Source organism: Vigna unguiculata, chromosome 9, assembly GCF_037176805.1.
Source record: "Vigna unguiculata cultivar grain cowpea cultivar isolate G323 ecotype 2 chromosome 9, ASM3717680v1, whole genome shotgun sequence".
NCBI classification, from domain to species: domain Eukaryota; kingdom Viridiplantae; phylum Streptophyta; class Magnoliopsida; order Fabales; family Fabaceae; genus Vigna; species Vigna unguiculata.
The window spans coordinates 8,292,780-8,305,844 of record NC_140800.1 but is presented as its reverse complement, the minus strand read 5'-3'; the positions used below and the strand labels follow the sequence as shown (position 1 = coordinate 8,305,844).

At 29.3% G+C, this 13,065-nt stretch overlaps 1 protein-coding gene across 1 annotated transcript; it reads right to left on the bottom strand.

Annotated features, from left to right (window-relative positions):
- Positions 1–3,252: 3,252 nt before the first annotated feature.
- Positions 3,253–11,354, bottom strand: LOC146883494 (uncharacterized). The gene is made up of 5 exons (XM_085666406.1): positions 11,249–11,354; positions 4,064–4,119; positions 3,894–3,998; positions 3,644–3,807; positions 3,253–3,595 (listed from the first exon to the last, which is right to left on the bottom strand). The coding sequence occupies exons 1-5, from the start codon at positions 11,352–11,354 to the stop codon at positions 3,313–3,315; spliced, it is 714 nt and encodes a 237-aa protein (XP_085522532.1). The 3' UTR covers positions 3,253–3,312.
- Between the last annotated feature and the right edge of the window lie 1,711 nt (positions 11,355–13,065).

Below are 13,065 nucleotides of genomic sequence, written 5' to 3'. Positions count from 1 at the left end.
ATAAAATAAAAAATTAATATACAAGAAGTTGATTAAACTAATATTTTACTATCAAGTGAGACAAGAGAGAATTACCTTCTACTTTATTTCTTCAAAAATGGAAGAAAACCGTTGAAAGATGAGAGCAAAAATAATAGATCTTTTTCTCTTCGGAAACAAAAGAAGATAGGTGAGAATAATTTGTGAGAAACTCAAGACATATAATGAAACTACAACTAAAATTCAGTTATAAAAAAAACACACAGTATAATATTTTTTCTTCTATGTTCATAAAATAAAAAATTAATATAAAACAAACTCATTAAATAAATTATTAAACTAATAATTTACTATCAATTGAGACCAAATAATTACCTTTTTTTTCCTTGAGTATGAAAGAGAATAGAGGAGAAATGAGAGCAAAAATGATAGATCCTTTTCTCTTCAAAATCAAAAGAAAACAGTTGAGAATGAGATATGAGAATAATTTGTGAGAAACTCAAGACATATAATAGAACTACAACTAAAATTCATTTATAAAAAAAACACACAGTACAATATTTTTTTTCTATATTCATGAAATAAACAATTAATATAAAAGAGGATCATTAAATAAATTATTAAACTAATATTTCACTATCAATTGAGACCAAAGAATTACCTTCTTCTCTACTTTCATGAGAATGGAAGGAAGAGGACACAGAATAAATAAGAGCAAAAATAATAGATATTTTTCTCTTCAAAAACAAGAAAAAACAAGTGAGAATGGAATATGAGAACAATTTGTGAGAAATTCAAACCATAATAAATAAAACAATATCTTGATAAATCTTTTTATTTTTTATTTTTTATTATGTTTAATTTTATATTTTATTATTTATTAACATTAATTATTATGTTTATAAAAGAAATAGAATATTTGATTTAATTATAATATATTTTTTAATATCTATAATATGAAAAAAATTAAAAAATATATAATATAAAAAAAAATTAAAACTTTGGGGGAGCCATGGCCCCTTCCTGCACCTACAGTGCTTCGCCACTGCAATTAGGAGATGCTAATACCAAAAATCCTCCACTCACAAATCTAACCATCCAAGTGTTGTCATTTCATTATCTTCTTCCTTAAGCAAATCTGACAAACAGACAGCCAGCTTCGTCTACTTCATCGCACAACCACCACAATCCATGACACACAATACAAGAAAATTCTCAATTAGAAACCAATTTTAGTGACCAAAAATAGCTAGTCAATATAGTAACCAATTTAGATACCAATTTACAAAATTAAAAATTATTGGTTACTAAAATAATCACTATTATAAATAAAAAATTATAATTGGTCACGAATTAATTAGATACCAATTTAGAAACTAAGTCATTTTGGTTGTCAAAATCTAGGTAGTTAATTTTTATTGACCAATTTCCTTTTATAGTTAAAACCATTGTAACTAATTTTAAAGACCAATTTAGTGACCAATTATAATTTTTTATTCATAATAGTGACTATTTTAGTAACCAATAATTTTTAGTTTTGTAAATTTGTATATAAATTGGTTACTATAATTACTAATTATTATTGGTCACTAAAATTGGTTATTTAGAGAAATTTTCTTGTAATCAATATTTATGTTCCTTTATTTTTTTTCTAAAGAAAACAAAACCTAAGGTAAAAATAAGATAATATTATCAAAAATTAAAAATCAAACCAACACAAATTTTATTTTATTTAATATCAAATAATAATGAAGCATAATTTCATACATTTCAATATAGTATTAAATAAATTATATATGTTTTAATAATTTAAAATATATAAAAAAAAAGCATAAAGACGTAGACGAATAATACGTACTCACCTCGTTTTTATATCTCATTTAAAAAAAAAAACTAAGTATTACTTATATTTAATTAATTTAAATATTTCTTATCAGTAGTGTGAAATATGAGCCCTACAGAAATTTATTTTTCAAGATCGCGTATCCAATCTTGAGTAAATGTCCCTTTCTTCAGGTTAGGAAGTCTTTTCCTTAATGTTCCAGTCCAGAAGCTTATGCGTCAAACCCGTGATGAATTTGGATTATACATCATGCATTATATGCGTGTTTTTTTTTTTTTTTTTATATTTACTAAACATCAAGACCTGGAATTATAGGTAATTTACCAATGTAAAGATTCATACTTTTTATCAATAGTAAATTAAAAAAAAATAGTTATTATAATTTTATATTATATTATATCCGTGTATATTTTAGTCCTTCCAATTATATATATATATATATATATATATATATATATATAATTTAAAATATTTTTCAAATTCTAGTATACTTATATATTTAATATTCTAAAATATTTTATATATCTCTATAAAGATTTTAAAATTCTAAAATATTTGTTAATGATATGCTTTATATTATGTAAAAGATTTTCAAGTCAACTACAATGGATGGATTTAATAAGTCATCAATCATAAGTCACGATTTTATCATACTACTTATCTAAAACATTAAAACGTTAAAATAATAGATTTATTAATTTTTTTTATTCATTACAAAAAAAAATTGATTTTTTTATGGATAAAATCTGAATAAAATCCTTATGTAATTAAATATTATTTACGAATTATATACGAAAACAAATCCGTATATGAATCAAACGTCGGAAAACTTACATTTGGAAAATATTCTGTATATAACTTTACATACGAAATTTTTCGTAAGTAATAAAATCTGTATGTAATTTACATACGGATTATTCCGTATGCAATTCTCAGTGAATTATATACGAAAAATTTTGTATGTAATTGATCAGAATACATGTGTATATTACATACGAAATAATCCGTATGTAAATTAAATACGAACAAAATTCGTATGTAATGTGGAATATATTACATACGGAATGATCCATATATAATAATGGTGCAATTTTATACAGCTTATTCTGTATGTAAATCTGTATGTAATAATATACATTTTAAATTAAAAACTATATTTTTTCATTTTCAATTTTTTTTTTTTTTGCATTTCCTGTCAATTGCAATGAAATTTCACCAACAAGCAATATTTACGTAATCCAAATTCAAGTTAATTATAAACGACATAAAATCCAAATCAAAGATAATAACATAATCCAAATCCAAGTTATAAACAAAATAAATGTCAACAATTCGGTCTAAAAGTGCTAATATAGTTCTAATAAAAGTGATAACATAACATAATCTAATGTAGTCCCCAAAAAGTGTTCACAGATATAATGGTAATCAAACTCTAACAAAACATAACCTAAAAGTGCTAACATAATGAAGAAGTACAAACATCTAAAGGCCTAATATTCAGAGTAGTCATGTCGTTGTTGTTGATTGTTTAATTGTGGTTGCTCCTGGTCTTGTTGAGGTTGGCTTTGCTCTGGTTGTTGTTGTTGCTCTTGTTGTTGTTGTTGTTGCAAAGTAGTTTGTGCATCTGGTGGAAGGAAAGGGAGGACAACACTAACAAAGGATTGAAATTGTCGTTGTTGTTGTTGTAACTGTTGGCTTAACCTCTCATTGTCCTCCCTATAATTCAAAACTTCTTGTTTTAGCTGGACAATCTCTTCTGAAGAGTGACTTGAACTTCCATGATATGTGAGTTTGTCCACATGTTTGGTACGAGTAACCACTCAAATCCCATAGATCCGACCCTTTTTCTTTCCACGTACAGCAAGAACCCAACTATCAGTCATTATTCTCTCTTCTTTTGTATGTTCCATGGGAGATGATTCAGATTGCCCAGCACAAGATGCAGCTTCTGATCTAGCTTGAGCATATCTGCTCTTAAATTCCTCCTATTATTCAAAAAAAGATTTTATTCATATATACAATTCATAACCTAATAAAAGAAACAACAAAAAAATTGAAATACTAGACTTACATGTGTTTTCTTAGATCGTTCATCCACAAATTCTCCATTAGTCTTTCGTACATGAGTTTGCTTGAAAAATTCATCAATATGTGGTGGACGACCCAAATCCTTCTCCTATAAACAACATGATTAATACAGGTTATAAAGAAAGAAAAACAAACTTTGGTTGTTACACTTACCATGCGAATTGCATGCTCATGTATAGTAATGGATCCACCTGTATGCAAACTCCCACCTATTTCTTTTCATCTATCATTTTCTTAATTTCTAGATTTTGCATATCAATATATTTAAACCAAAACATGCATTTTAGAGTCCAACATTCAAATTCAAAAAAATACTTGTACCAACCCAATGTACCTTTTGTTTATCTACAACTCTGGATCGAGTTCACCGGAGTTCAAATCTTGTTATACTTGCCCTTCCACTTTGCCTTGGTTCGGTGGATGTCAATCTTGATTTTTTCCCTGAACCACAAAATGTTTTCTAGCATTAGAAGTTGAGAACAAGAATTTATATGGAAAGTGAAAATCCAAAATGGATTTTACATTAGAGGAACTATATATGGTACCTTTAAGAATCGAACCCTTTGGACCCTAGGAATAACAAACTCATTCGTGGATTGACCTTGTTTCTGCAAGAGATGCGCTCATTAGAGGAATTTATTGTGTCCAACAATCAAATAGGTAGAGATATCAGCGCCCTAGGTTTGGAAATTGGGGATTTCCAAAACTACTGATACAACTTACGAATAACAATTTCAGATTGATACAAATAAAGAACAACAACATTGTTCGGCATAAACAGATTTTCGGAACTAAAATTGGGTTCACTCACGTACCTCTACACAGTGAAAAAAGAAAACACGAACCATTTCGACCAAGCTTCATCTCCTTCCACTAAAGTTCAATGACTGCGAGAGCGCAAAAGGAATTATTGTAGAGTGAGCACGAGAAAAAGGGTTTCAATGTTAAAAGAAAGATATTTTCCAAATTTAATTTTTTAATATTTTATTATTTAAAATTCGTATATAAATTTTATATGTAATGTATGTCTTTGTTTATGTACAGATTCATATATTCTTACATACAAAATTTATCCTTCACAAAATACCCCTTCATTACATACCAAAAATATCCGTATGTAATTTTATTTTACATACGAATACTAATTCATAGATAATATTTGTATGTAAAGTCTAATTTACATACAGATTTAAATTTGTATGTAATTATCTATATGTAATTATGATTTTTTTGTAGTGATTATATATTATTTATATCATTATATATATATATATATATATATATATATATATATATATATATATATTTCAAATGGTATTTGAATTTTTTAATTTTTTTTATTTAAATTTTGAATGTCATTTTTGGTATAGAATAAATCTAATCGGGAAAATTTCTATAAATATTTTGAGGCTTAAATATATATTTGGTCTCTATTTTTATTGTGCTTATTCAATTTGGTCATCATTTTCGTTGTGTTCAATTAGATTTTTGTCAAATTTTAGTCAATTTAGTCCTTTTTACTAACGATATTTAAATTCTTAACGTTTTTGAACTATGCATGCCACGTTTCAGCTTCGGTTTTTTTTTTTATTTTTTTAATTTCAAAAAAATTGTCCACGTCAACTAACAATTGTGTCACGTGTCAATGCTAGTGTCATGTGTCAGTTTGTGGTTGTATTATTTCTTTTTGTTCAATTTAGTCCATATATTCAATTTAGTCCTTATAGTCGTTAGTTTTGTTCAATTCAATCCTTGGATTCATTATTTTTGTTCAATTTAGTCCCATTTTTTTAAATGGAGCGATTTTCTCACCTTTAAATTGATACCAAATTTAATTTTTTATAAATATTATATACTTATTTTTAAAATTAACATTACTATTAATTATTTTTTAAAATTCAATTATAAATTATTATATTTAATTGTAAATTGAATATAATTCTTAAATTCAATTGTTAAATAGAATATAAATATTTTAAAAAATTATTAAAATATAATTATTAAATGTTTTAAAAAAGTTATTAACATTTGTGAATTTGACATTTAAATCTACAACATTTAATATTTTTATTGAGTTTTAGATATTAAAATCTAAAATACTTTATACTTAAATGTTAATTTTATAAATATTAGTATACTTTTATAAAATATTTGTATGTTTTTAAATATCAATTTTAAAAGTATTAGTATTTTAGAATATAAATATTAGAAGAAAAAATTTAATAATTATATTTTAATAATTTTTTAAATAGTTGTATTCTATTAAAGAATTAAATCTAAGAATTATATTCAATTTATAATTTAATTTAATAATTTATAATTTAATTTCAAAAATAGTTAATAAAAATGCCAATTTTAGAAAAATATTAGTATAATATTAATAAAAGATATTAAATTTGGTATCAACTTGTAAGGGACATAATTAATTCATTTTGTTGAAAGGGGGAGCTACTTCAACTCATATGAAGATGGTTTTGATGATGTCCAAGGCTACACTTCATGTGCATTACCAGTTTAGAATTAGTCCTGTTTTAATTAGACTGTGCATTAGGCTGTTTGTATGAAATTATCATATGTAAATCAAGCCTGCATTAAGTTGTAATTAATCATCACACTCTTGCTTGTGCAATCATGAATTGATTAGTTGTTTAACTAATGGATTAGCTGTGAGTACTGCACTAAGGTAGTGAAAATACACTCACGATAATCGATTAGGTAAATTCCTAATCCATTAATGACAACAAAGAACTCTGTATAAAAGTTGTTTTCTGAAATCTGTTTCTGTCTGGAAAAAATTACAAATCACTGAAAAACATTCTGAGAAACAGCCCTTTGAAATTCACAGAGTTCTTAAGCATTCTTGAAGATCATTCAAGTGAAGATTCAAGGAGATTGATGGTTGATTCTACCTTGATGGGTCTAGCTTGAATCTAGGAGAAAATTGACAAATCTGCACAACAATAGGTGTATTCGTTTCTTGATTCTTTTTTATTGTATTTCTGATTACAGTTGCTTCATTGTGTGAAGTGTAGGCCTAGGTGCAATTGCGTGGATGCATTGCTCCTAGGGGGAGTTCTTGATTGGTAGATCAAGTTCTTGGGTTTTAGGTTCTAGAATTATATAGGTGTTCTTGTAATTCTTGGATCCTAATTATATTAGTGGAATCCTCCTAAGTGGGTTTACTTAGGAGAAGACTAGACGTAGATCTTTTTGAATAGAACTAGTATAAACTGTTGTGTCTTGGTTTTTCTCTTCTCTTACAATCTTTCTTAATTTCCTTAAACAGTCCATTAACACAGAACTGCGAAATTGATTAATTGGGTTATAAAACTTAAAGACTCTTTTAAGATTCAACTTAAACAAGTGAAAGACTAATTAATCAATTCAGATCCCTTTCTAGGTTGAGCTATTAGACAAATTTGTTTTTAACACATTTTAATTAAAATTGGGACTAAAATGAACAAAGCAAACGAATATAGATATTGAATTGAACAAAAATAACGAATGTATGAATTGAATTGAACAAAAATAACGAATATAGGAATTAAATTGAACAAAAAGAAATAACACAACCACAAGTTGACATGTGGTAGTGACACTAACATGTGACACAATTATGACTTGACACGTGGACAATTTTTTTAAATTAAAAAAATTACAAAAATAAAAAAAAAATCAAAAGAATCTGGAGCTGACACGTGCATTGTTAACAAAGTTAAGTATTTAAACCTCAATTGTTAAAATAACTAAATTGACCAAAATTTGATGAAAATGGGAACCTAATTGAACGCAAAACGAAAATGATTACCAAATTGAACAAACACAACAAAAATAGAGAGATCAATGTGTATTTAAGCCAATTTTTTTGATGAAAATGAAAGAAGCCGATAAATACTCCATAAAGAACATTGTATAAAACAATTAATGTACTCACTTATAGATTAGAATTGAAATAATTTCCTTTAAAAATTATGAAATCATTATTATTTTGAATTGAAAAAATGCTAAAAAGAAATTCGGTTATGATTACTGTTGGACAAGAAAGAGTAAATATTCTCAAATTTAAAATTAATAAATATATAACTTTTTACATTATTAATTTTATCCAAAATAGAAAAGAAAATATTTTATTGAGATAAACGTGTAATTACGAAATTATCGTGAATTTTAACTATAATAAAAAATCATGGTTATAAATGATTCTTCATCATAAAAATTAATCATGAATAAGATACTAATTATACATAATATAATAATTATTGTGAGGGAAACTATTTTAGGTATAGTGTTAAAAATAAAGATGTGCGTTAAAATTTGAGATAGCTTATAAAATGATATATTAAAATAGGCATTGTACATCAATGAATTTTATAAGCATGGAGATGTTAAAATGAGCTCTATTTATTAGGGGTTCAAGTTGGATTTTGTTGGAAAAATATTTATTTTTTTAAATAAATTCTAGTAGCATTGAAAAAGTGGATTGATTCATAATCAATCAACAATAATCTTTTTGAGTCAATCCATTATTGTAATAAATATATAATATAAATTTAAATAACAAAATATTTTTAATTCACTAAATCCACCGACTCGCCAAGGATTGAGTCAAGTTACAAAATTTTCCCTTACCAAAACATAAATTGAGTTGAACTAACTCAGATTTAATTTAACCTTTTTTGAGTCAATTTATGTAAATCGAGTTAAATTGACTCGGATTTAGTTCAGCTGAGACAATTTATGTAAGTTGGGTTATCTCACTTTAACACCTAAGGATAATGTCACTGGAAAATGCTCAAGTTAGAAAGATTAAAAAAGTTTTAGGATATAAGATATATTTTGAAAAAATAAATCATTAGAAAAGAGTCAATTTTACTCAACTAAAATTCTTAGGAAATGGCAAAAAGTTGTAGGCAAATAAAAAATACTAAAGAATTACTAATGATAAATACATTTGTAGTGTTTAAAAGATGAGATTGATATGATTTTTCATGAACCTTCTTCTTACAAGATATTGACAAATTTGACCATAAAATATATATTATAATGTATTAGAGCAAGATCTTGGATGTGTATTGATATAAGAAAGAAGAGTAGTAACATATAAGTTGATAAAGCTACGACCACGCGAGTCAAATTATTATACTCATGATTTGAAGCTAGTTTTCATCATGGTGTTTACATTAAACATATTATATGGGTTAATATTAAGATTTGGAGTCTTCACTTATTCGAAAAGTCTAATAATGTGTTTGGATAAGGTATTTTAAAACAAAATTTTTTTCTTTTATAGAATTTGAAATATTTTATGATAAAATATGGTGTTTGATTATGAAATTTTGAAAGAAATTAAAATTTTATAATATTAGAGTAATTAGATTACTTAAAGTTAAAGAATTTAAAATTCCACCTAAAAGGTAAGAATTTGAAATTCTTCATATACTCAAATTTATATTTTGGTCTTAGTAATTTTGGTCGACTTGAGTTTGAGTATATTTGGCACCTGAGTCTAAGCCTACTTGACTCAAACCGGTTGTAGATCGACTCGACTCGATCTAAGTTCTCTTCGACTTAGTTTGCGCTTACATTGAAGGATTAAACCTATCATCAACATCATTTGGTTACAAATAACTCAACTTCTATACTCTCATATTGAAACTTATTTCCCTTGGCATCTTTGTTTCTTGTAATACCCGGAAAAATTAAATAAATAAGTAAATATTTATTTAATAAATGCAAGGGCGGAAATCCCGAAGTTAATTAATATGGAGGGAGAAGATAAAGAATAGTACTAGCTCAAGTGGTTGAAAGTACTTGGTCATGTTGAAAGGACTTAAGTTTGAGTCTTGTGTATGTCATTAGGGTGTTAATTTAATTATTTTATTATTTTAATAAGATGTTGAACCATGGGGCTTGATAATATAATCCGAAATGCATAAGAATTATCAAGAAATATGAAATTGGCTTGTTGGTTAGGCATTTGCTTAGTACTTGTGTGGTTGTGTAAGAAGAAAGTGAGTTTTGAGAATACCAATTCATGTGGACTCACATTTGTTTAATTGTACCAGTATATGGTGGCATTGAAGGTATACCAGGCAACACATCAGGGTTAACCAAAATTTATAGGTTTCTGCCTAGCGACAAGGAATACCCCCCAAGCGACAAACGTTGAATGTGTTGGTTTCTCTATTTTTATGAGTTCCAAAATATTTCGATTATTGGATACATTCTTCTGAATATTTGATTAATGATGTTTTGTGATTGTTGCGAATTACCATGTATTGATGGTTCTTTGATGATTGAATGCTTACAAGGGCATGTGGGTTAACTTTGGGGTTTGGGAAGAATAGGAGATCATGATACACGGGATAGAATTGTTACAATTGTCGAGTTAGCTATTTAAAACTAACCTATAAGAAGGCTAGAACCACAATTGAATAACTCTCAATTGAAATAGACTAATAGAAGTGAATCATGGGGAATTTAGGGTTCGTATAAGAGCAGAAAAATCTGGAAGTGCCCAGAATTTTATGCACCGCCTGACAGTACATGAACCGCCGCTAAGCGACACATAAATGCAGATGTGCACACTAGTTTTGCTCTGTGTTGGGCGTTCTTGGGGGCTTATATGGGAATTATGTGAGTAATATTCGTTAATTGGGCATAAGGGGTTGGAAAGGGAATATATGCATGTAATGTAATTAAAGTTGTGTATGATTATGTGATGATTCAGATTAAAAGACTGTAAAAGTAATATTTTGCCATGTATACACACACACACACACAAACATACGAGTGTGTTGGTCTATGATTCAGTAGACAATTATGATTGGACAAACATCTTTGTTGATTTGGATTGTATGTTGAGTGCTTGAGGTTCCTTCGAACCTACTTCAAAGTGTCAAAAACCAATAGTAGTAACACTACTGGTGTGGCACCTGGTGACACGGGGTGTACCGCCAGGCGATAGGAGAAACCATAGAAGTCTTCGAACCCGTGGCGCCTAGCAGTGAGGGTGGTCCCGCCAGGCGGAAAATGATCTGGCAGAGGATCTAAAAGCTCGTGGCGCTTGGCAGTTTGAGGTGGTCGTTAGGTAGTCTCGAGCACGACTTCGCCTAGCAACGTGGGTGATGCATCTGGCGGTTTCAGGTGCAGAGTTGGCTCGTAGTGAAGGATTCTACACAGCTTTGCATGGAGGCCTTGAGGCGATGACTTGTTGGCGGCACATTTATGAGTGGTAGCTTGTAATGGGGCTAAACACGCAACCATTTTAGGTTGGAGCCTGATGGTGTTGGAATTCCAATGTGAGTGTGCTAGTTGTGGCTAGTACGGATGGTTCACTTGATTGCCCTCCACATTTGTAGCCCGTGAGGCTGGTAGTCTTGTGATGAATACGAATTGTGGTCCATATTGGGGAGCTCCACTCGGTGTTAGGATTGTAGTCCATTACAGGATAATTCTCGCATGTGGTCTATATGGTGGTGGCCTGTAAACGAAGGGGCGAGTAAACACTCGTGGCAGCAAGTATCGACCAATGTAATCATCAAAGGGTGTAAAATCAAGAGGCGGACAGTAAAAGAAGTGAATGCCCGGTCTAAGGGTTGTAGGCCTTCATAAGAGGTTGAGTTGATTTTATATGCTTGGGATGATGGCTTTAAGGTGGAGACTTGCTAGAGCATTCCTTGAGTTGTGGCTCGGAATAGCATCCATTGAGTTGTGGCTCGAGATGGAGGGTAAACATGTGGCGATCCCAGGTTGTGGCCTGGTGATATTGGAAACCCGTGTGAGTGTATAAGTTGTGGCTCGTAAGGATGGTCTCTACTTGATTGGGCAACCACGAGTATTGGCCAGTGATGTAACTAATCTTGTGTCGAGAGTAAGAATTGTGGTTCGTATTGGAAACTCCACCTGGCATTATGGATTGTAGTTCGTAACAGGATAGTCCCACAAAAGATATATTAAGGTCATCATTTGGGGACATAGAATGTGTATGAACATGATGGTGGTCATGTTTTCTAGTATTGGAGGATAGTGGTTCTTAGATAGGTGTGTATACTCTTTATATTGATGATCAGTGATTTATACTGTTAGTTCACCCTATATGTTTGTGTCTGGTGATGATCGTGTAATTTGATACATAGAAGCAGATGATGTCGTAAGTGGAGCTATGGTTGCTCAGAGTCGAAGAGGGGCTAGCTTAGGAAAGCTTTTATGGAGTTTTTATATTTTCTTGTAAAAAATTATTTATATTAGACTATGAATTTAAAATAGTTGGTTGGAAATATGTATTTTGAATTATGATGAAATAATAAACGTTTAAATTCTCCAGTGTTTTAGGAAAGAAGTTTTATTAAATGTGATTTGGTTATTTCATATAATTTTTTTTTAAATTAGTAATTTCCAGCTAGGATGTTACATTTCTACTATCTTTCAATTTTAGCTTAGATTTTTAATTTTTAGGAAGTTTAAGGAGTTGCAACATCGTCGAGTGTTATCCATTCGCGCCTAACGCGTTTTTAACTCTTTCTCACTGTCTCGATACCGCTCGGTGCCACTTGATTGGCTCCTAGCACAATCAAAAAATATTAGTCCCTATTATGATACTGCCCAACCCAACCAAAAAATGCAGAATTTTCAAGCAATGAAGTTCAGAAACATTTCACTATACGTGTTGAGTGAATACCTACTTTTTCTCTCTATAACATGTAGTTTACCTTTGAAAAACACCTCTAACAGGTGGTATCATGAGCAGTAAGGTTAAGGACTTGTATTAAAGGGTGTACTCATGGCAAAATGAGGTGGAAATTTCTTGTCCAATCTACTCGTTCTTGACAACAAGAACTTTGACTATTGGGTGATAATGATGGAAGTTATTATTGGTTTTTATGAAGAAGTCTGGAAACTGTGAGAGATGGTGTCCATGAGCAGGATGATGTTACACCCAAGAAAAAAGATTGCAAGGCCCATTGTTTGCTTCATCAATATGTGGATATGGTGAATTTTGGAAAAATATCGAAAACAAAGATATCAAAGGAGGCTTGGGACATCCTGTAGAAGGCAAATGGAGGTTCTAAGAAGACCAAGAAGGTGAAGCTCCAGTCTTTTAAAAGGCAATATGAATTTTTGTCCATGTCTGAATAAGAAACATTGGCTGAATA